The 25,202-nt window shown below is 42.1% G+C and overlaps 1 protein-coding gene across 3 annotated transcripts; it reads right to left on the bottom strand.

Moving 5' to 3' along the window:
- Positions 1–691: 691 nt before the first annotated feature.
- fggy (FGGY carbohydrate kinase domain containing) lies at positions 692–23,461 on the bottom strand. Of its 3 annotated transcripts, none has more exons than XM_079529633.1 (16): positions 23,361–23,461; positions 22,843–23,038; positions 19,034–19,145; positions 15,543–15,694; positions 14,712–14,800; positions 12,823–12,938; positions 12,285–12,413; positions 10,209–10,312; positions 9,076–9,183; positions 8,207–8,268; positions 7,062–7,215; positions 5,367–5,441; positions 5,073–5,193; positions 4,010–4,104; positions 2,321–2,382; positions 692–1,784 (listed from the first exon to the last, which is right to left on the bottom strand). In XM_079529633.1, the coding sequence occupies exons 2-16, from the start codon at positions 23,023–23,025 to the stop codon at positions 1,703–1,705; spliced, it is 1,644 nt and encodes a 547-aa protein (XP_079385759.1). In that variant the 5' UTR covers positions 23,026–23,038; positions 23,361–23,461; the 3' UTR covers positions 692–1,702. The 3 variants fall into 3 exon arrangements, with proteins under 3 accessions (XP_079385759.1, XP_079385758.1, XP_079385760.1); XM_079529632.1 differs by having other exon boundaries at positions 23,357–23,459; XM_079529634.1 differs by lacking the exon at positions 5,367–5,441 and having other exon boundaries at positions 23,357–23,459.
- Between the last annotated feature and the right edge of the window lie 1,741 nt (positions 23,462–25,202).

The raw sequence follows: 25,202 nt of genomic DNA, 5'->3' as shown, positions 1-25,202 counted from the left end.
CCTGTCCCATCACTTCCCCCGGGGGCGTCGCTACATTCTGCTGACTGTCAGACAGACGAGACAGACAGTACACAGTATGTGGCATCTTCCCACCGACCCTAAAGAGGTGTCATTTCATTAAATACTACAGGGTGGTCATTGATTCACCAGAACCAAGGACGGGTGTTTTCGATGAATCTATCATGGTTAAAATGGCGTTTGAATACAATGGGATTGTATAGGAAGGGGGCGTGTCTGATAAAATGTTTATCAAATATCTAAATACTGAATCAAGCAACTTAAAAACTGTCCGGGGTGTTCCAAAAAGCCAGAGTAGATGATAAAATTACCCAGAAATTGTTTTTAAAGTGAAATATCCGCTTAGCCCGATTTTTAAAAAAGAATAAAAAAAGACACATTGTGATGCGATGTTTTGAGTTTGTATATCTATATTCTTGACATTTTTGTTTATTTATTTTTCAAATAAAAAGTGGCCTGTTCCCATCATCCCTATAAATCTCCTGACTGTGTCACAGTGAAGTGGCCTGTTCCCATCATCCCCAAAGCCTCCTGTGTCACAGTCAGTGGCCTCTTCCCAGTTCTGCCAAGGATCAAAGGCAGTATAATCTCTTTACCCAGTAAAAGGAACGCCAAATCCAACACAGCTGAGGTAACAGGACAGCCTCACAACTGTGCTAATTAATAGACGGAAGAATATAGCATTTGTTTATTGATTTGACATTTCATTGAACTAGGCAGAAATAACACAATATTATTTACATTATTTTGTAGATTTTGGCTGGCATCCTTTTGAACAATAACAACACAGATCGTCTTAACTGTGAACCCACTGTTACGGTTATGACATTTAGCCAGTGACACAATGAAATTATATTCTGTACATATGCATAAATGTTAACTATGCCACAGTCCAGGTCCAGGAAATGAATCCAAAGGAGATATGCTTCCACAATACAATGTGCATGCTGTATTCTTCTACCATTCAAGAATGCAATCTGCATAAGTCCCTGGGATTCTTTGTAATTGTCTGAAAAGTATCATATTATTTAAATCAAATGACTTAGTTCAACAATTAAGCTACAGTAGACCTGAGTTTGATTTGGGAACCTCCAGAGGTTCTGTTTTGCAATTTCAGCAAACTCACTGTCAGGAGTGTGGATGCTTCACGTTAAAAACTCTTTGTTAAATACAGTACATCGTGGGTAGATTTGAGATTTTACAGTTATTGGTTCCATTTTAAAGCTGAACAAAAAGTCTTAAGTCACAAATATGCTGAGAAAGATTTATTTTTTACCTAAGGGAACATGTTGAATGCAAACATTTTTAGCCCCTTTGGAACCTGTCTTAACTCAAAAACCTGCTGAGTGAGGGAAATGTTTTACTGTAGGGTACACATATTGAATAATGTAATGTTTCTGGCCTTTGCCTCTTCTGTCCTTCTGGCTTCTTCGCACGACGGTGGTCACTCACGCGTCGAAAGTAGCCAACCTTCAAGCTCACAATGTGTCGCAGACGCGGCACATTGTGAGCTTGTAGGTTTGCTATTTTTGACGCACAACACCGGAGCATAAATTAGGCTACGGCGTGTGGACTCCTTGGCTGTTTCTCAATAGCCATAGCCAAACCTTTGAAGTTCTGACTGGCTTCCTTGGTAGTTCTCTGCACATAGACCTGACAAAAGGTGTCCACCAGCAGCTGGCTTTCATGAGTCATTCATGAGGGCCCTGTACTCCCTCTGGTGGTCACACAGCGTCAGGAACACCTGGTACTTCTTGTCATAGAAGCTGAGGGCAGGGAGCACATGACCAACTATCAGTGCTGGAAAAAGTACTCACATGTTTTACTTAAGTAAAAATATCAATAATGCAATGTGGAATACTGTTACAAGTAAAAGGAATTCAAAATTTACTTGAGAAAAAGTACAAAAGTATTGGCATCAAAATGTATTTAAAGTATCAAAAGTAGAGGCTACCTCTTTTTCCTTTTAAATAATGTCTTATAGTTTTTTTTCTTTCATTTTTTAAAATACAAGACATACAAGGAACATAGTACACAAAAAACAACAAAAACAGCAACAACATCCATGACAAAACAAAACCAACATTAACGCATACCCACCCACCCGCTAGCCCTGAGGGGAGAATAGACATGTAGAAAAATGTACGATAATAAACAATACTTAGAGGAAAGAAACTTGTAGGCAAGAAATGACAATATAAAAGAAGCTAAAGAAGAGAGAGGGAAATTAATCAATTGCAGTTAAATAATTAATATATAAAAGAAAAGGGTCCCAGGTTCTAGAGAACCCAGGCTACCTCACCTCTGCAGTTCATGATCCGGTTGGATAACTTTCCCCACTTTAGCCATTTTCTCCATTGCCTCCTATTGTGCACAATGTGCACGTGCACACACACGCACGACACGTGCACACACGCGCACACACACACACACACACACACACACACACACACACACACACACACACACACACACACACACACACACACACGCGCGCACACACGCACGCACACACACACAGAACAGGAGAAATAACCTGTGGTTATTAGTACGTTTTGGGTTGGGAGTGAGAGTGTATCAGTGTATGACTTAGTACAGTGCATTGGCTCTCTTTTGATAGATTGAAAACTTTATTAAGAGTTTGTAAAAAAGAAAAAAGAAAAACTGGTATGGCATGGTGGCACAGATATATACAAAATAATACTAAAAGGATAACCCAATAAGCCCAGGGTTTATTTCCATTGCGTCTCTCAACTACTGTCTAAAGCCAGTCATGCACTGAAAACAGAACATCTACAAACTGCTGCCTATGCCTTTGCGGCCGATACGCCCAGGCTAGAACAGCCTTGCTTTGAGCATGAATATAATATCTGATATGTTTTGAATAGCTAAATAAACAATGCAGATTTTACTGTGAGTTTGTATATCTGCTATTTATTTTTTTGATCGTGACACACACTCATATAGCTAAAGTCCAAAATGACACAGATGCTTTCCCGGTTTTAAAGGGTTAAGACTCACCATTTTTCCTTGGCTTTATAGCGCGGCACAGAGTGCCGTGCTACGAGCTTGTAGATCTGCTATTTTTGAAAAATCTTGAAAATGTGGTGCAAATCTTTGAATATATATTCTTTCACAGTGAATGTTTTTAACTCAAATATTTTCTTCTGGGGGGGTCCCTGAAACAACACATTTTCAGATGGCCAAATACAGATAATTCTGTGGGTCCTTGACAAGAAATATTTTGAGAACCACTGACATGGGTTTTTCAGAAAACTTTTAGGATTTAGAAGACTTTTTCTTTTTAATCTTCAGTCCTAAATGGGTTAAACGTACTTTATAAATAGTGTGATTTGATTTGAGCTTGTAGATCTGCTGTTTTTCTGCTGTGCGACAGTGACACGCAACTAAGTATAAATTAGGCTTAAATGGAGCATTGAACCAATCAGTGTGCAGCAGAAGCTCCAGAGATCGGAGACAGCAGCAACTGTGCGGACAGTTATGTCTGGAAAGGGGCCGACAGGTGCGCCCTAGTCCAAACAATACCGTGCATTCTTATTTTTAGCATGTCTGGCTTAAGGGCTCGCCGCTCCCCCTTTGCACTGTAGACGGTGCCAGCCAGATGCCAGTGAGGGATTACGTATGTTGAGTGACCCAATGACAGATTTCATGAAAAGCAAGCCCTCACTAAAGCTCAAACCTCCATCGGCCAATAGGGTCGCCCTGAGGTTGAACTGAGCACCACCGAGTAGTCGCTTTTACTTCGGGGGTTGTGCTCGTCGCTTTTCATCATATAACTAATGACATAGTCGTCATCACATCTTAATCTCACGCACACTTTATTGAAATATTTAACGAGCACACTACTATTTCCAGTTCTACCACAGCAGGGGGTAGCATAGAGCAGCTTCACGGTGATTGCAGTGTCATGTGTTGTGTGTGTGTGTGTGTGTGTGTGTGTGTGTGTGTGTGTGCGCACGCGCAACTCGACCTGCACGGTGCTGTAGTCCTTGGATGCACAGGCTCCCAGGATGGCTGCTCCTACCAACACAGCCTCCGTCTGGGCAGGCAGAACCTGAGGCAGCCCTGGACAGACAAAAAAGAAAAAAAGGAAACAACATAGAAGTAAGGAGGAAAATCTGTAGACACGGATATTATCTCCCTCCTATATCATATTATTTAAAAGGGCACTTTGCCAAAATAAATGGACGGTAATACTGATTAAAAACTGAGTTACTGATTGTTAGACTGTGGGAGTGTCATGCTGGGACACTTACGCTATGTGTTATACAACATACTGAGATGATGCAATTTAAAGCACACGACTGAACTAAATGTTCTTTTACTTCTTATTTTTTTATATATTACAACAAGTTTAACGATTTGTTTGGGCATTAGTTAGCCTTTATTGACAGCGGAGATAGGACATGCAGAGACTTTAGTGTAGGGAACTGGTTTTCAACCAGTGGTCCGGGGACCACCAGTGGTCCTTGAGGGTGTTCCAGGTCGTCCCCAGCTAAATGATGGAGAGTTGGTAACCAAATTGAACCTTATACATCTTTAACTCTTGAAAGTGTAAAATGAAACCAAATGGACAGACAGTCAACAAAACACTGCAGGTATTTGTTTCCTTGGCAACCCGTTAAAACCGGGAAAGTCTGTAAATCTGTATATATATCTGTATTTTAGCTATATAGCAACAGAAAACTCTAAGAACAGGTGGTTTAGAACAGTGGTGCTCAAAAATGATCAGATGTACAAGTACAAGTATCTGCTATATTTGAAAAAACTAATCTTCTTTTCTGGGGTCTCCCTAGCACAAAACATTTTCAGATGGGGGTCCGTGGCCAAATATACATATCATTTTGGAGGTCCTTGACACCAAAAACATTTGAGAACTACTGATTTAGAAGGCATTTAGTAGAATGGATAATGAGCCTCGCTCAGGTCTTAATGGGTTAAATGGGACATAATAGTTTTTGTACAGCAACAGCATACGGTTAAAACACCATATTGATTAGTGATTTTAAAAATGAAGTCACCACATTTCATACCTGTGGCGTTGGCGTGGACCTGTACAAAGAGAGGGTTTTTGCTCAGGCCTCCGCACAGGAAGAGCGTGGTCACATCATGTCCTGCTCCTTTCATGGCCTCCAGAATGTGCCGTGTACCGAGCTGAAACCAGAGAAGAAGAGACATGAAAGAGAGCGTTACGACATGAAACCCAACACAGCCTGTCATTATGGCCAGCAGTGACGTAAGAGGCACTGGGACAGGTAATGGCACAGGAGGCGTTAAGTGCAATGTAATAAGCATGTAAGGTGAAACGCGGAGCGCGTCAAACTCACAGCCAGTGCCTGGATGGTGGCCAAATACAGCAGCGCCAGGTCATCTAAGGTTTGGGACAGCGTTAGGCCGACAACCTGCAAGACAAACATTACTTCACATTGTCCTCCGTGTTTGACATTCACATTAAAGGAGAGTTCCGGACAACCCGTTTTCTTACCATTATATGACGGCCATCCATTGATCACTGGAAAAGTAGCACAAAAAAAAATCCATGCTGAGCGTTCCTCGCGCTAAATCTCTTCTTAAGTCGAGTGAAAGTTATTATTTTTTGTTTACATCTGTTGTTGATGTTGTGGGACAACTCCACAAAGTATTGTCACTCTGTCGCTTCCTGCTTACGCTCCACAGCGTTTGACCGGTTTGAGCCCGCCTACCTTTTTATGCCGTAGCGAGATCGAGGAAGAAACTTAGGGGACAGGACTGTATATATATATAAAGGACAGTGGTGGCCCATTCCAAAGGAACTTTTAGTTTTGCTTCAGTATTTAAATTTATATTGTACTTGTCAAGTATTTCACGTATTTGACAGCTTTAGTTAGTTGGCTGCGCTTGGTTTGAAGTTATATCGAAATATGTGAATTTGTGAAATAACTGTAGTATGCGCCGTGTCGGGTGAGCTGCCAGGGATATTTGCCGTTGTCCCATTGGCCAGAGGAGGCACACAAGGCAGCCAATCAGTATAGGCCTTCAGTATGACTAGGTTTCATGAGCGTTCATTAGTCAGGTTTCACCTGACAAAAAGCGTACTTCTACTTCCACTGCATTTCGATCTAGGTTAAGCTAACATTTCATCAGCAGGGGTGGCTGGCAATATGTTAGCCAAGGTTTCTCAAATGTATCTGCCAAATTTACAGATCACCATCATTTGGAGAGCCGACGACTTTAATCTAAACATCTAGCACGCTGGTTAAATATTTAGTGTCTGATGGGAGAGATCTGATAGCTGAGGAGTTAAGGCACATAAAGTAAGTAGCCTTGCCGAGCCATGAGGCCCATAGGGCAGGAGCCTATCTCCTGTTTCTGTAGCGTGAGGCCGCTTGATGTACAAGTACACCCCCTGGACATGACGCTAGTATGTCGCAGGGACTTACCCCCAATCCAACCCTTGATGCTGAGTGTCAAGCAGGGAGGCATTGGGTCCCATTTTTACAGTCTTTGGTATGACCGGGGATTGAACCCCAACCTCCCAGTCTCAGGGCGGACACTCTAACCACAAGGCCACTGAGCTGGTAGAAGTTAAGGCACATAGCCTGGTTCAATTCCCAGGCGACAGGACCATTGCTGCAGATCACTGCCCTACTCTCTCCAGGATCCCTGTATGTCTCTGTCCAATGTACCTATCAAATAAAGGCTAAAAAGCCACCCAAAAAAGGCCGGTGGATTCTGATGTTTTTTACTGAAATGGAAATAAATGTCGTAAACATAATAACATATAATACCCTGCTTGGCCATTGGACTCATTTTAATCCCTGACATGTATAAGATTGGCTACCTGCCCCGGTTGCCTCAGTGGCGTTTTTATTGTTGTTTTGGCAAATAGCCACTACTACAGCGTGTATCTGTAAAAGATGTGTGCATTAAAGAGTATACAGGACTATTTCTACACAGCAAAATCAGCAGGATGTTTCTGTTTATAGCTACTACCTCATTTCTTATTTGAACCATGGTATATTATGGTATATTACAGTCCTCACCATGCCCTTCATGGCAGGGTCGGCCAGAGGGGACCTGTTCCCATGGAAGTCTGGCCAGAGGTGCAGGTTGGAGCCCAGCCGGTCCACAGCGCAGAGGTCCATGGTAGTCAAGGAGGTCAGGTGGTTGTTCAGGTAGCTGAAGATGTTCTCACCACTGATGGGAAACATGTGGATAAATAAATGGTAGGCATGTAACGATTCACTCAACTCACAATACGATTTGTATCACGATATGAGGTTCACGATACGATTTTTCACGATATTAAAAAATATATATATTTTAAAGAAAAATTACCGTTTTTTAAATTTTATATAATTTATCTTCCCCCCTGATATTTTTTATTTAACTACATTGCAAAAGAAGTAGCATTACTTTTGACAGTGCAGAAACATAATTGCCTTCCTTGATGAGCATCAACGACCATCATCACCTGGGCACAGTCACAGACACACAGTTCCCCTCTACAGTGCTCTACTACTGAAAGTGACTATCATTTCTCTCCAAAAGCACTTGAATATGATGGAATATGACTAAAGCTCACATTTCACAACACACACTAGCCCCCCTTTTTTGAAAATCGATTTTTTTATTTCAATGAATCGATTCATATCGTCGGGATTAATATCGATATATATCGATATACGATATATCGTTACATGCCTAATAAATGGTCATTGGATTGGATGATGTATAGTACGTTCCATTTGGTTCCATCTGTACACTCTCAGAGTTACAGTAACACTGTGGATTTTAACTGTGTAGTAGTTGTTGCAGATCTCAGGCAGTTTATTCCAGAGAGTAAAGAACAAGTTTATGACTGAATGCGCCATCATCATAAGATTGACATTTTATCCTAAGGTACAGTTAAGCCTAATTCATGCTCTGTCGCACTCCAAGAACGGATGAGAAGAGCAGACCTACAAGCTCACAACGCGTCGTACAAATGGCGCGTTGTGAGCTTGTAGGTCAGCTATACTTAGCGCGTGAAGTATGTAATCAGGCTTCTGGGAGACCAGTGTCTGGGAGTGATCTGGGAGGTCTGACTGGTTTACAGGCAGTGAGAAGGTCAGTTGAACACATGACACATGACCTAAAAGTAGTAAAATGCTTCTTAGAAGTCCAGCCCTATCGACATTATCCTGACCTTTGTTTTGCCTGTTCCTGGAGCTGGCCGTAGGCTGCATGGCCCTTCACCATGTGGTCAATCTGACAGAGGATTCACACAGTCAGTCACATTAGAGAAAAGGACAGAATCACAGAGAAGACATCAGGCATGGAGGAGTAGGTCACCCCAAAAAAACACTTATTTTCTATCAATTACACACCATTGCATGGAATTGAGTTTCCTACCAGAGACTCAGTCGGTCATCGGACCGATCAGGAATGCAACAAAAACAAGACAATCTTCATGAATTCAAGGTTTCATGGGGTGTGAAATTGATAGAAAATAATACATCTTTTGGGTGAACTACTCCTTTAAGGCTTGAGCTGCACATTAAAATATTAATACTAGTAGTGCATGCACTGAATAAATGTTTTCGAGTAGACAGACAAGCCAGATCTAACACTCAGCATGACAAGCAGCTCACAACAAACTAAAAATATACTATTTCAATATAAGACATATACAGCACACAACCACACGTCTTTTGGTTTGCCATTTTACTATTGTGTAATAATGTTGTAAAGTACAGTGAAGCGAGTTCTATGAACTACTTTTTCGAGACTGCAAGTGAGTGGGGAATATTTGGGGTGTGTATCGAGAATCTGAAGCCTGATCATACACTTCATCGTACAATGGCGTCACACACGATCTACAGTCTCACAACGAGTTGCATCACGTTTTGGTGTGAGTTTGTCAATCGGCTATTTTCAGAGATCAAGGAAAAGGAAAAAGGTCACCCGTTTTGAACTAATGTACCCATAAAACCATAAGAGTGGTTAACTTGAGACCATATGATTAAGAAAGCCCACCCATAAAGCTTAACGGCAGCCAGAGGCCAGTTAACTGACCAGTCTGCCTGTAGCACTCTGTCCTCCCTCATTGAGCCACAGATCAGGAACCATGGCGGACAGGTATGGTCCCCACACGCCTGGGACAAACAGTGGCTCCTTGCTGATCTGAAACATTCATGAAAAAAGACAGTTATCGCACACTAACGGACGTGCACTTACAGTCATAATGCAATGAAATCTCTGAATGGTTAAGTAGTAACATGCACACAGAAAAGCATCATTAAACTGCTAGCATTAACCAGGAACTTTTCTAATCAACCCCTTGCCAACATAATCTAATATATCTGACAATATCTCAAGCATAATACATTATTGGGGAATTAATATCATTCAGAAACATGCATGCATCTCTATGGATGGGGGAGTGGTTTAACTTACAGTACTTGTATTCATAGATTGGTTATCTATCTACAGTACATCTTATTCAGTCTAAAGTGGTCAAAGTTGCCAAGTCCCGTTGAAAGGCGGTTCATTCATAAAAGTGCGCTGAGCATACAGTATGATCTGTTATTGAGAACCGTTAGGCGGGTTGGGAAGTCATACTTAGGCATAGAGAGATATTGTGTGTAATTATACACACAGTACACTTGTGTGTGTGTGCACTTAAACGCACTCGTCTCATGCACGCATGCAGACGCATAAAAAAAACATATTTCTCTCACAGAATTGAATTCTGGAGCGTGCAGCCACACCTAGTTATTAGCACTGCATCATGTTGCCTCTAGATTAGAATATACACTTTTTAATATTTAGTACAGTAGAGTAGTGGTCTTTTAGCACTAGTGGTTATATTATGGTTCAATATGAGTGGATTAGGTCTGGGCGATATGACTTCAAATCAATATCACGATTATCTCAAACCTGCCTCGATTACGATTAATGACCGATAAAAGAAAGTGGAAATAGCAGATCTACATTTCAGCTATTTCCATGGGCAATGTTAAAAGAAAAATTCTGCCACTGCTTCTCGGTTATATGAGTCGGTTACTGGTTAAAAATATCGGTTTCGATATATTTTCGGTTGCCCAGCCCAAATGCACATGACACTATTATAAGGCAAATGTCGTTGGAGTCTGGAGAACAGAGTTTTTGATCAGTCACTTAAGAGGCGACGTCGCCAAATCACTCACTGCCATGTGACAGGATGACGTTCCACAGATCACTGCCATGCGCGACGTGATTGGCTGATCCTCACATGGCAGGTGAAGGCCTTTCACATCTGCACCTATCACACCTAGAATAAACCAAACAAATGACAAGCAAAATGTATATCAAATCTCAAGGTCTAAAGAGCATAAAGCTCAGCTGTTTTTTCTTCCATCATATTCTTCTTGTTTGTGTGTGTGTGTGATTAGTCTCTCACCAGTGGTTGGCACCCCATGAAGGGAGGGGGGATTAATTTGGCCCCTCTGGGCCCTTTGAAGTAGGTCTCTAATAGAGCTGCAACTAGCGATTATCTTCTTAGCAATGTTCTATCAATAACTAATTTAAATGTTGTTTTTTGTGGCTTTTGCCTTTATTTTATATTTTTTCATAAAGGGACAGACAGTAGGCTGACTGGAAATGGGGAGAGAGATGGGGGGGAAGACATGCAGTAAAGGCCGTCGGGATCGGGAGTCAAGCCCGCGGCACACTGCCAGACTGGATTACCAGCCAAGGTGCCTGGACCACTGAGCCATGGCCCAGGCTATCAATAACTAATTTGATTCATAATAATTTGATTTGTTTAACTGTATTTCTTATATATTAACTAATTGATATTCTAATACAATTCTAATAATTTTGTATAATCCACTAAATAGATTAGGATGGTTAACCATTTAACCGTTGTACCATGGTCTCATGACTATAGTTAAAGGAGAATTCCATACTAAAAGGCTTTCTTACTTTTCTTTGTAGTCGTTACGTCCCCACCAAAGAGGTCCAGGTGTTATTTTGTGCAAAAGCTCCTTATTGGCTATTTCCCCTACCATAAGCCCTAAATGAATTGCATTGAATTGAATGGGAATTGAATGGGGCGATGGGGTGTTGTGCTAATTCACTTATTTCCATCGCTCAAAATTATTATTTTTTTGTATATATCCTCTTTTCATAATGTAAATAATATCCCAAGCGGCACACTTTACTACTTATTTCGATGAAAATAAGCGAATTAGCACAACACCCCATAGCCCCATTCAATTCAATGCAATTCATTGAGGGCTTATGGTAGGGGAAATAGCCAATAAGGAGTTTTTGCACAAAAAAACACCTGGACCTCTTTGGTGGGGACGTAACGACTACAAAGAAAGGTAAGAAAGCCTTCTAGCATGGAATTCTCCTTTAAGACCTTATCTAATGGTATCGCACACAATATAGCTGATCAAAAGCTTATAGATAGCAATCTTTTGCTATTTTTCAACATTTCTGAAAATGTATTATTTTATTGAAATCACTTATTGTTCATAATTGATCAAATCGATTAATTTGATTCACTGATGCACCCCTAGTCTGCAACCTTCACACAAGGTTCAGTGGTGACACTAAACTGCCAGAAAAGGGTTTGCCATGCTAATGTTGAGTTGCCAGTCAGTGGAGCAGGAAGGAGCTGCAGGGGAGTACATCGGCGTGACGTGTATTACAGCCAAATAGTGCAGAGTGTGTCCACCTCTGACTGCTACAACAATGTGTGGTCTGCAGAGGTCACGGCAGGGGAGGTCAGAGGTCCAGAGTTCACGAGCAGTTTAACTCGCCAAACAAAACCAGATGGGTTTCTGTGTGCCAGAGGGGAGCACAGACAGACTGCTGATGTGCATTTTTACAAGAAAGAAAGAAAGAAAGAAAGAAAGAACTGCATTGACAATAATCAGGATACATCTGAGCATCACTCATTGATTGATTTTTATTCATTTTCATTCATTCATTTCAATGAAAATTCTCACTTTCAGAAACTGGTCTCACTGACTTTCTGACTTGCTACAACTTCCTTATAGTCAGTCAAATGTATTGATTTTGTATATATATATATATATATATATATATATATATATATATATATATATTGAAAAAAACAGCAGGGGGGCTAATATAGAGCTCCTGGGAATCCAGTCAAGTAAGTATAGGATTTAAGTGGTTAAGTCAAGGATGGACAAAAATGTGCATAAACTGCATGTATAAGCTAATGTCAAGGGTTGTCTAAGCTTCATCTGTTTGTGAAACATGTTTACCTAGTCCTCCGGCATGTGCGTCGATAAGGGAGGCGCCCACTGCAGTGCCTGGCTGCAAGCCCAAATTATCTGCAGCCTCCTGGGTGAGACCCTGACCCACCGGGGTCCCTGGAGGACACGTCACACTGCCTGTATGTGCAGAAACATCTTACAATTTAGAAAGCCTGCAATATGCATGGACAAAATATGATCAAATATGTTCTCTGATCGTTCATTATCTGCTGTGTTCTTATAATGTAATATGTAACTACCATGGTGACTAAATTTGACTTTCGTGGGTGAAGGTGATGAAGGTCTATCTATTTATATTTTTATGAATAGAATTGATAAATATACAAATTTGAATAAAGTTGGAAGGCAACCATTATCACTTAAACGCCATTAAGAAATGGGATTACACACTCATTATTACATGTACTAAACTATGACTAGTATGATTATTTTGATTATTATTATTAACAGAGCAGAAAAGACTAAACTAAAGCAAAAAATGAAATAAGACATTTCTGTTGCTAATCTTGTCTCTTTTCTCATTGACCTATTTTGGAATGGTCGTTTTCCAAGAGATCCTCCAATCCGACCGCGGTCCAGAAGCTGTCATCCCATCCTTGTGGAGGACAGTATGTCCATTTACACACCAGAGTACATAAGGACCTGTGGAACCATGAAGAATTTACACACCAGAGTACATATTACATAAGGACCTGTGGAACCATGAAGAATTTACACACCAGAGTACATAAGGACCTGTGGAACCATGAAGAATTTGCACTGTAACCTGTACTAATAACCTCAACGCCATCATTATCAGATTCAGTTAATTATAACACATGACATGTCTTGCCTGTGTTATTTCCGAGTAGCAGTGAGTTTTTTCCACAGGAATCAGATACTCCTGTTTATGTGTCAGACACATTACATGTATATTACATAACTCATCATAACCACATTAACTCTAGAGTCCCTATTCTGGTCATAATAATAATAATAGGGAAACATTTGGTGAAAAATAGCCCAACGTGCAGCGTAATTAGCAGATTAGCAGCTGTGGCTCAGGAGGTAGAGCAGGTCGTCCAATGATCCATGGGTCGGCGGTTCGAATCCCGGCTCCTCCTGTCTACATGTCGAAGTGTCCTTGGGCAAGACACTGAACCCCAAATTGCTCCCGATGTGCTGGTTGGTACCTTGCATGGCTTCCGCCGCAATCGGTGTATGAATGTGTGTGTGAATGGGTGAATGTAATGCGTAAAGTGCCTTGGATAAAGGCGCTATATAAATGCACCATTTACCATTTACCAGATAATTTGGTGTCGAGGTAAACCCCAGGGGGACCCACATCAACAAAGAATATGGGTTTAGTGGTTGAATGAAGGGCAACTTCGCTGATTTTTGAGGATGAGGATGACATGTAATAAGGGGTGCAAAGGGTTCATATTTACCTGTTATCCTATAGTTTCAACGTACAGATTATAATCTTGATAGAATATTGTTTAGACAGTTGCTATAGGTTTTTGGTTTACTCGACTCGTGATCCTAGTTTACTGAGACACTACAATGTCTCTCTGCATTTTATGTATGTGTTTACCATGCTTATTGTAAAGTCGCACTGGTTAAATTGTAAATTGAATATATATACACCGTATATATGTGGGCATATCTGTACTGTATAGTGTGGGAAGAAAACACCATAAAGTACATATTCTGTGAATTTCTCCACAAAATGCAGAAGTGTACACACCCAATGACGTGACGTCGACAAAAAGTCCCTTTACATTTCCCACTGTGTTCTGTGTCTCAAGCTGTTGAAACACAAAATGAATGATTTACACATGTTCTCCTCACAACCCCTCCATACATACAGGATCAAGTCGCCAGGAGCTATGACGTTTTCATTTTATTTCGTTCATCACCATCAGTACCTAAAACAATGGTTCAACTTGTCAGGGTTTCTTTAACTGAGAGGATTGTACAGTGTAGACTGGGGTGACAGAGATTTTTGAGTGGTACAACCACTCCAAGGAACAGCAATGTCCCTATGTCCCAACCTATGTGACTATGTCCCGATGTTTAGAGTACCAATAGGGGGTGCTGTTGCACCACTCGCATCAGACTGGTCTGATTTTTATATACCGTACATATATATAGTATATTGTCAGTCTCCTAATGAAGTACTTATTTTTAATGCCAAGGCCCACCAAATTGATATATATTTGGCCATGGACCCCCACCTGAAAATGTTTTGTGCCACGGACCCCTAGAATAGAAGGTTTGTGTGGGGGAAAGAAATCTAATTTATGCAAAATCTTCCAATACTTTCAAGATTTATTTTTTAAATATTCAAAAATAGCAGATGTACAGCCAACTTTAGCTGTGGACCACTTGAAATGGAAGAATGTTGAGAATCACTGATCTTCTACAGACACTCACCTTGTCAAAGAGCCCGTCGCCTTCCAAGAGAGGAAATCTGGAAGGTCTAAGAAGTGTGCGGCTTCCTTCCAGCAGGAGTCCCTGAGGTTCTGGCACAGAGGGAAGGGGAAGTGATGAGCAATGAACTCAGTGAGCGGCAGGTCAGCTCAGCCATGCGGAATAAACCCCACATGGACACGCTGCTGCTGCAGCGCAACAAAAACAATGTCTTCTCAGTGTCTTCGCGTCTGCACCTATTCATTTAGGACAATAACACGCCGACTGACCACAAACACAGTATCATATATCAATGAAATATCGATCATATCATCAATAATATAGCATATATCAATTAGCGTCATTTTTGTGGGGAAAAAACTAAAGGGGAAATAGCAAATATATAGGCTCACAATTTGGGAACATTTAAAAATAGAAATGAAACTCTTTGTCTATAACGTCATGACCAAAATAGCAATAGTTTATTAATCAATGTACCGGTATATTATTGCCAGAAAAAAACAAGAACATCCAGATGCTCACAGAAGGCAAAAAGGGCAACTATGGTGAAAAGTGTAAACAGTGCTCACGAGATCAAGACATGCGAGAAAACACCAGACAAGCACTCAGGAGTAAAAAGAAAAGAGGAACAGCCTTTATTTATTAAAGGTTAAAGTCAATGTTTCGACCTTGAAAGGTCTTCATCGCCCTGATGAAGACCTTCCAAGGTCGAAACATGTAGGTGTATTGTATAAGGCTGTTACTCTTTTCAACTCCCGAGTCTGTTGTGTTTTCACATTATTGTATTATTGCATTGAATAGGTTTTGAGCATTAAACTGCGACCTCTCATCCACCTCTTTGAGCCAGAGGAGCTTCGGGGGCTGCATTTCAGGTGACATGACCCCTCCCACCCGCCTCAGGACGGCGTGGTCGGTGGCGGTTATACGGGCCGCCTGCTCTGCCGCGCGGTGATCCATCCACATGACCACATTCCTCTGGTCATCGCCTGCAGTCAGACGTGAGAGAGAGATGTGTATCCCTGATTCCCTGCATTCTATGCATCAGTACGTAGAACTACTGTACATATGCAAACCAGAGCAACTACCTTTAACCCGTTACCTGAGGCCGATTCTACAAAATAATGCCTTCTAAATCAGTAGTTCTCACACTCTTTTTCTATGGTTTTCAAACGAAGAAAACAAGCTAGAAGTACAAGCTGTGAGCTTGTATGTCTGCTATATTTTAATAGCCAATGCTAAAATCTCACATGACACATAGAGATGCTTTCCCGGTTAAACACATTTGAAAAACACTTTCTGGGTTAAACAGATTTGAAAACCTTGCTACTTGTGCACAATTCCAAATTTTGGAAACCTACTTGGGTTACCACGGAGGTAATATATAGACTTATAGACATATTTTTCCCCAAAGATAAGTAATAGATTATAAGATTATAATATACAGTAACAGTATATATGTTTTTTTTAATTACTCCCCAATTTAATTTTTTTTTTTTTACCTATAATGACCCAAATTAGGGATGCCAGCCCAATGTATTTGATTGAGCGTGCATATTAAGTCCACTGATCGACAGGAATGGTGTTTTGTGTGGAGGTTACTATGCATTAGTTTGGGAGAAGCCAAGGCCCCCTGCCACAACACCCCATCTGGACAATCAATGTGAAAGGTTCTTCCTTACCCCATGACCAAACTTTCCATTAGGTTTTATGATGTTCAAACTTGAGTTACATGCCTTTTTAAGAGCGTCCCGCCGGGAGTGTTTTACTGTCTCTTTTTATGGTTAGGATAGCCACTAGCTCTAATTTAGCCACTTACCAGACACTAGTCCAGTTAGACTAGCCACTAGAATTGTACTAGGCCAGGGTTTTTCAGCTCAAGATGCCTAAAGATGGTTTTGTTGTCTCCCCGTGACCAAAACATACAAAAATACATTATGAATTAAACACTTAAGCCCTGGCCTAAGTAATGAAAATAGCAATGCAACATATGTTGTGAGCTTGTATGGTTTTCTCTATTTAAGAAATAAATAAAATATTTCAGAAAGTCTCAAAACATTTTATTCCCCTCCACATGAAAAACATTTATTGTTTATATGTTTTGAAATATTAATTTCATTGTTTGTAGGAAACGTTAAAAAGGGGGGATATTTACTCATGACCAATAAAAATGTGCCTGTGACCCGAAAATGGCTTCCGGCACATTGTTTGGGAAACACTGCACTAGGCTACCTCTGCTGGCAGTGGGACCATAGAAAGATGTTATTATGCAAATATGCACCTACTTACACTTTGAGCAACTTTCTGTACCTTCATGGCATTCATTCTATCCAGTTTTTGGCAGTAATCAGATTTTACTTTCACAGCTAGATCTGTACTGGAGATTGCTTGGCAATATATTGTCCTTAATTCAGTTTCTGACAGGTTAAGTGTGTGCATGTGTGCATGGAAAAGTAACTTTCAAAACAGCTCTCTTGCACCAGACATTACTTCACACATGTATCAACAATTCATCAGTACCGTAGAACCACCATAATAAAAAACATAATGGCCATCATAACACTTACACTGCGTCCTATTGTCAATAATATCCAGAAGAAATACCAGTTTCTAAGGTAAGTGAAAAATTAGGTCTACTGTTGTTTACAATAATGCATGGGAAGTCGATAATGACATCAGTTCCTTGTGCTGTGTGGACAATTAACAACATCACATCCTGACTTGGTCAGTGTAGGGGAAATCTCATCTCTCCGGCCAAACCGCATGTAAACTGCATGGGCTGTATTCAGTGTAATCAGACAAACATGTGAATTTCCTACCTTTAACCAAATTACTTACAGTAATGCTTTGTTTGTTTCTTTATGTGATTGTGAACAATTGTACATAATGTAGCAGACACAGTGGTTCTCAAGCTTTTCAGACCGTGATTATTTTCCTTTTTCATTCACTTTACTGTCATCTAGGGATCCCCTCAAAATCCGGTGGAGGCCCCCCTGGGGTCAAGGCCCACATGTTGAGAACCACTGTTCAAGTGATCTGGAGTGCCAAATGAGTGCCAAACGTGTGGGGTCAAAGGTCCCACACACTAGACACAGCCTAGTGTCGGTCGAAATAACATACTACTCTAAATAATAAAATGCCCTCGCTGTGTGAATGGTACGTGAGAGACGTGTCTGCAACGTGTTATGTGTCAAGTCTGTGTGAGTGACTTGTCATGGAATGTAGGTCACTGTGCAACCTGAAGTCCTGGGCTGCAGCTGGCTCTCCGTGATACCTCAGCAATTTCACTTTCACTATCGCCTGCGGTTATGTCAACTGACCATATTTATATTTTATGGCAATTCCCTTGGACTTTTATTTCCTCTTTGATATACTTCATTGTGTTTTATTTATTGCTGTTATACTGTACTACATTGTACTTGCATTGTATTATCTGTTACAATTACTGTCACTTTACAGGGAGGGACTACATTTAAGAAACAAATCTGTACTGTTACACTAAGTGCTATTTAGATGGAAGATGATACTGAGGCGAGGGATTTATAAAATAGGAAGACAGTGTTTTTCTGCCAAACATTTTGTGAAAAGCCTTCATGTTTTGCTTGCACAGATTGACATAATTCTCAGGTTAGGATGTGAAATCGTATGCAAGATCACTTCTTCCTTTTTCTTTCCCATTAGTGAAGTGAAGACGGACAGGAAAGAGGGAGGGAGAGACGGGGAGAGACATGCAGCAAAGGTCGTCATGAACGGGACTCGAACATGTGGCGTGCTGTCAGGCCAGAGCCTACAGTATGTGGCATGCACCTGGACCGCTAGGCCAGCGGGCGCCACTTTTTCTTTCCCATTAAGGGAAGTTTATCCTTTCCTGATTGAGGGTCTAAGGCCGCAGGGTAGTGCAGTGGTAAAGTCCCTGCCCACCACTACAGAAGTTGTGGGTTCGAATCCACCGTGCATCCGGCTTTGTCGGCAAATTGTGTTGTATAGACTATACAACACAATTTGCCCATATTCTGGGGAGTGAAGCCGGCTAGGGAGGGTAATGATGGTCATTGCACATAATCCTACAGGCTGGGGCAGGGCGGCACCTTAAAAAGAAGTGTTGGGCGGGAGGAGAAGGGCAAAGGCTCTACAACGTCCTCCTGGTGTGGGCTCCTCACTTTCAGGTGAGTCAGTAGTATACAACAGCAGTGATAAGGCAGAAATGTGTGTGGGGAGGAATCAACTGGCATAACAACTAAATTGGGGAGAAAAGGGGGGTACAATTGTCTATTCTAAATGTAAAAATAAATACACCTGTGTATTATACATCTGTGTCCCTCACTCACCATCATGGTTAACAGGCACAGGCTGGAAGTTCTGGTCCAAAACCACTAGAGAACAGGTGGCATCGAAGCCAATCGCTCTGACCCGGCTTCTCTCCACACCCTGGGTAACTCTCTGAAAGCAATACACACAACGTAGTTATGTTTTACTTACCCAAGCCATGCTACTCGTACGCCAAGTTGGCAGTGCCCGGGATCAAACCCAGGCCAGAACCCTGCAATTCAAAATTGAGTGCCCTACTGTTGAGCTACCCAGGCTTATATTGATTCAGATACTCATTGTTGATGCGTTATTGATATATGTCCAGGATTTAATATAAACTGTACTGTGACAAATGCACATTATGTTATTATTATCTGCTTTTTCAATGTGTGTGATTTGTATACGTGTGATATGAATACATGCGAAACCCTGTGATATGAGCACTTCCAATTCATGTGGGAGGTAGTGGGCCTGATTAGCATGATTGATTGCAGCCACAGGCCACTTTACAAATAGAGGGTGTGGTGCAGGAGACTAGAGAGACCTGTGTACTAGTGTGAACGGGGGTGGAAGGAGGAGATCTCAGAGGTGCCAGGGTCTGTGGTTAGTGTCTAAATTACATAAACTAACTACTGGTAACCTGCAGCCTAAACATACAAACTGTCAAGCTCAGCCAAGCACGGAGTAAGCGGCCGTGTTGGGACGCTGGGGAGACTGCGTCATCGCCGCTGGATCCATGAATGAACTGCCGGTCAACAAAGAGCATCGCGGGTGAGATAAATCCGTCTTCTGTTGGATTACCGGTGGATTATAGTTGGGGTACCCCTAACTTGCGCTTCATGTGGATCTGAGGAACTATACTGTGGGAGCGTGCTGAGAGGAGGACGGGCACGGGACTGTTCTTGATTTAAAGCGCCTGCTTCTCGTGACGAACTTGTTTTGTTTGTTGGTTTCAACTGACGTCAGGACTGTGTTGGGTTGAAAGGGGATTGGGGAATTGAGTGTTGAGTTGTTTGTTTGTTTATTATTTTGGTATAGGGTCAGAAGCAAGTGTATTGTATTGCCCGATTGATTTATGTAGTTATTAAATATGTGAGTTTCATTAAGCTAAGAACCTGCCGATCCCGTTTTTATTCCTTAGTTAACGATTCTCCTTTCTAAACAAAAGGCTGATTGTTACAGGTGGTGGCCCATACGGGGATCGCAGGTGTAAGTTTAATTAGTGAAACCACAATTTGATGATTGTTGTTTAAAAAGGTGAAAAAAACCCAACAATACACTGTAAAAAAAAAAATCTAAGACCAGACAACAATTATACACTGTAAAAAAAAGAAGTGAAGGAAAAACACAATGGAGCTATGTGAGGGCACTAGGATTACAGTTGAGTTGGCCTTGATTAAGAACAAGCTGCAAACCCTCGAAAGCCAGGTGCAGTGCATGCAGGAGGAGTTTGAGTGGTCCATGGAGAGTACTTTTAATAGGGAAGAAGTCCTAAGGGGGTACATAGAACACAGAATGGTGGGGCTGGAATGTCTCATCAAAAACTCTATTGAACAAGTACAGAAAGAATGTTTCTTGAGTATAGATAAGAGATGGAACAGGAGGGTGTCGGAAATAAAAATGGCCGGTACCGATGCTCCACCTAACCCTCATGGACGTTTCCCCAGCGAGCCTGCCCCCTGTTGGCAGGCCTCCAACGGTCTGCCCTCCAGCACCAAGAAGGCTGAATCACAATGTCGAGACAAAGGGCCCAAAAAGGTGCCAGGGAGAGGAGTTCGGGTCGCACCTGCATACGTCAAACTGGTGCAGCATGTAAAGGGGAAATTGCCACCATCGAGAGTCGGTGGTGGTGCTACTCTAGGATCACAGGGCCAAGGTGTCCCACCTGAGGTGGAGCGCCTGTCCCAGAAGTGGCCGGCAGAGTTGACTCTGCGGGGCCTGAATGAGGCTCAGCATGCGGATCCGAAGCTCAGAGGTCTACTGGGAGATTTAGACCGATCCGACCCGCGAACCCGTCGCTGTGGCTATGAGGAGGTCCGGGGAACGCTATATCGGAGGCGGCCAACCAGAGACTGTGGTCAGAAATATCAGGTGGTAGTGCCAGAAAGCCTCAGCCGCTGTTTCTTGGAGCACTTCCATGATCGCCGGACGAGCGGACACCCAGGTAGACTGAAGACTCTCCTTCGGATCCTCGAGGTGGCCTGGTGGCCATCAGTCCGCAGAGACGTGTGGCAGTACGTTGCAAGGTGTCGTGTTTGTCAGCAGGGCAGGCCAGATAACTGTAAGCCGTCCATGGGGTTACAGTCTACTCAGGGAGACCAGGCAGGACAAGGCCTTGGGATCGACCCGACGGGGCCGATCTTGAGATGGGGAAAGGGAAACGCCATGCTGCTGGTCACCTTTGGTTACAACAACGAGTGGACCATGGTCAAAAAAGTTGGACGAAGGGGGGGTGTCTCTCAGGCCAGAGAAGCCAAATATGTTAGAGCCTGGCCGAGACTTGCGCAGTTCCAGCCAGACGCTTTGGTCTGGCCGAGAGCGCATCCACTTTCTGAAGCATGCTCGTCGAAGCTAGTGCCCCCGAAATGGTCAGGTTCAGCTAGATGACGAGACAGACAGGGCCTTTTAATTACCTTTTGAAATGGAAGGAACCTGAAAGTAGAAATGTTATAATGTGGTCAACCTCAACCCCTCCTTTGGGAGGACTTGGGAAATAAGCTTCCAGCTGGGGGGGGGGGGACTGTGACAAATGCACATTATGTTATTATTATCTGCTTTTTCAATGTGTGTGATTTGTATACGTGTGATATGAATACATGCGAAACCCTGTGATATGAGCACTTCCAATTCATGTGGGAGGTAGTGGGCCTGATTAGCATGATTGATTGCAGCCACAGGCCACTTTACAAATAGAGGGTGTGGTGCAGGAGACTAGAGAGACCTGTGTACTAGTGTGAACGGGGGTGGAAGGAGGAGATCTCAGAGGTGCCAGGGTCTGTGGTTAGTGTCTAAATTACATAAACTAACTACTGGTAACCTGCAGCCTAAACATACAAACTGTCAAGCTCAGCCAAGCACGGAGTAAGCGGCCGTGTTGGGACGCTGGGGAGACTGCGTCATCGCCGCTGGATCCATGAATGAACTGCCGGTCAACAAGGAGCATCGCGGGTGAGATAAATCCGTCTTCTGTTGGATTACCGGTGGATTATAGTTGGGGTACCCCTAACTTGCGCTTCATGTGGATCTGAGGAACTATACTGTGGGAGCGTGCTGAGAGGAGGACGGGCACGGGACTGTTCTTGATTTAAAGCGCCTGCTTCTCGTGACGAACTTGTTTTGTTTGTTGGTTTCAACTGACGTCAGGACTGTGTTGGGTTGAAAGGGGATTGGGGAATTGAGTGTTGAGTTGTTTGTTTGTTTATTATTTTGGTATAGGGTCAGAAGCAAGTGTATTGTATTGCCCGATTGATTTATGTAGTTATTAAATATGTGAGTTTCATTAAGCTAAGAACCTGCCGATCCCGTTTTTATTCCTTAGTTAACGATTCTCCTTTCTAAACAAAAGGCTGATTGTTACAGTACATTGCAATGACACACAATTTTCAGTCAAGGGATCAATAATGTTTTATTATCTTATCATATGTTGACTATGATTAGATTTAAAACCTAAACAAAAAAATAGAGGTACTTTATTTGCCTACTAAGATAGTTAATAGATCATTTGGTTCTGATTGGACCAGCAGTTAACTCAGACGGACAGACAAGACAAAAATGTGTAATGAACTTAAATCAATTGACCACCAGACCATTACTGAATACCATATTATACCTTTACAACAAGGCAGCATTTCTCCCAGATCTCTGTGGAAGACTGGACATAGTGGTCAGACAGGGGTTCCCAGATGCTGATAGGTTCCTCCGCTGTCATCTTCAGCTCGCCATCTCTGGTGACCAGAGCGGCCCTGACGCTGGCGGTGCCAACATCCACCCCGATGTAATAAGACCCAGACATGTGGAAAAACCTGCTGAATGGATGGATGGATGCAGCATGGATGGAGGAGAGGTGAGAGAGCAGAGCTCATTAAAAAGGAACATAGTTTTGCAATGTCATATAATGCCGCATCGTCTGCTGATTGGATGGCTGAAATCTGAAGGCATTTGGATTTTATCTTTTTACCGGTGCGCTTGATTTAGCCTTATGCTTCGTCGTACAGCAGTGTATCTGATAGACGAGCTATCATGCGGATTCTGCCGATTATTTCTTTAGGAATGCACGAATAACAAACTTCAGGTTGGCCTAAAGCCAAATCGGATCTCGAGTGTTTTGCATCTTCAAAACTTACCAACAGTCCCAAGTATTAAATGTTATAACAGCAGAATAAGCATCTTATGAGTTTCAGACTAGCATAGCAACTGTGTGCACTGTGCGCTGAACTTTAGTTCACAACGGAACGCGAAAGTGACCAAAAGGTACCCAGTCGCGCGTTTTGACACTACTGATTGTTTTCTAGTTTTATGCTCTAGCCTACAGAACATACAGTATACCTAGTCTAAATTGGCTAATATAAGGTTTGATCTTTATATTCCTATTTTCTATATTATTTTCTATAAACTTTTATTAAACGTTTTAATTTAATTCAAAATGTCTTATTATGCTCTTTTATGCTCTTACATTTTTATTTTATAAACTTTCCAGAATCAAAATCACATGAACATCACCTATTCTATGGTATGTAGCTACTAGATAGCATTATTATCGATCAAAGTTATGCAAGAAGATTACTATAATGCCAAAAGGTCCTTTCCCCGATTCAATCCAAATATGCCATCAACAATGTAATAATAATAATTAGCAACTGTATAATCTACATATTCTTGTCACCTATTCTTCTGTTTTCATTTATTAGAAAACACAAACAGCTGTCCGAATGAAAATGCAAAGACATTGACATTGTTTGGGCCAACGAAGAATAACAAACGGTTACAAACCTAAGCAGCTGAACAGGAAGATAAACAGATGGTTGATGTTTGAAATCTCATCTCCTCTCTCTCTCTCTCATGCACGCACACAGACACACACACACACACACACACACACACACACACACACACACACACACACACTCCCATCCATTTCGCTCTGTTTGTTGTGACAGGGTGGGAGAGAGAGAAAAGTAGGAAGAGAGACAGAAGAACAACTAAGAGAGGGTGTGGCAGGCGGGCAAACAGACACAGAGCAGCAAGTGAAAAAGAGCTCTCTCTCGTTTCACGCTGAGTCTCATCTAAACAACACTCTGTTGACAACTCAACACATGGAACATGTCTCTCTTTCTCTCCATATTTTTGCTCACATGGAAGGGTGTGTTTGTTTCCACGATCACCGGTCCCACCCCTGTGCAACAAAGACAGGCCTGTTGCGAAGCGGGCAGAGCCAAGTCTTGATTAGAAAACTGCCTGCAATGGAAACAGCTGGCTGAGTGCTTGGATGGAGGAAGACAGTGTTATCGAAAGGTGACCCATCGGGCCAGCACAGGGGAAACGCGGACAGAAGAACAGGAAGCGTGGCTGAGGTCAGCGGTAGTTTGATGGGAAAATACCTCCTTGATGGGTATAAACACAAAACACAGGTGTACATATGAGAGGGAGGGAGGTGGAAAGAGAGGGAGACAGAAAGAGAGAATTAAACTCACGCTGGGTGAGAATCTTTAATGCATAATAAAACATTTGTATATCTGTCAAAAGGATAAGACATAATATAGCTCACAAGCTTATTTCTATTTGTGTGTGTTTCTGTGTGTGTGTGTGTGTGTGTGTGTGTGTGTGTGTGTGTGTGTGTGTGTGTGTGTGTGTGTGTGTGTGTGTGTGTGTGTGTGTGTGTGTGTGCCCAAAAAGGAGGCAAAAAGGCTGGCAAAGTATTGTGGTGTCTCTGCTATAATTGGCAGCCGTCATATATGGCGGAGACGCTGTTACTTATACCCTTATAGAGTACTGTGTGACATGCCTGTTGTATCATGAAAACACATGCCATGACTTTGCAGATGTAACTTTAATGCACCTATAATATTTGTGTCCTTGTATGCATATCCTTTGTGTGGACATAAATAAATGGTTAAAATGTGTGTGTGTGTGTGTGTGTGTGTGTGTGTGTGTGTGTGTGTGTGTGTGTGTGTGTGTGTGTGTGTGTGTGTG

Source organism: Electrona antarctica (assembly GCF_951216825.1).
Source record: "Electrona antarctica genome assembly, chromosome: 19".
In the NCBI taxonomy this organism is placed as follows: Eukaryota; Metazoa; Chordata; class Actinopteri; order Myctophiformes; family Myctophidae; genus Electrona; species Electrona antarctica.
This window is presented reverse-complemented; position numbering and strand designations above follow the sequence as displayed.

Excerpts from the sequence above, each read along its gene's own strand:
- fggy (XM_079529633.1), bottom strand. The coding sequence starts at position 23,025 with ATGTCTGGGTCTTATTACATCGGGGTGGATGTTGGCACCGCCAGCGTC. Across the intron at positions 19,146-22,842 it reads AATGCTGCCTTGTTGTAAAG|AGAGTTACCCAGGGTGTGGA; the intron begins GTATAATATGGT and ends TATTGCTTTCAG. Across the intron at positions 7,216-8,206 it reads CAGGAACAGGCAAAACAAAG|TGGTGAGAACATCTTCAGCT; the intron begins GTCAGGATAATG and ends GTTTCCCATCAG.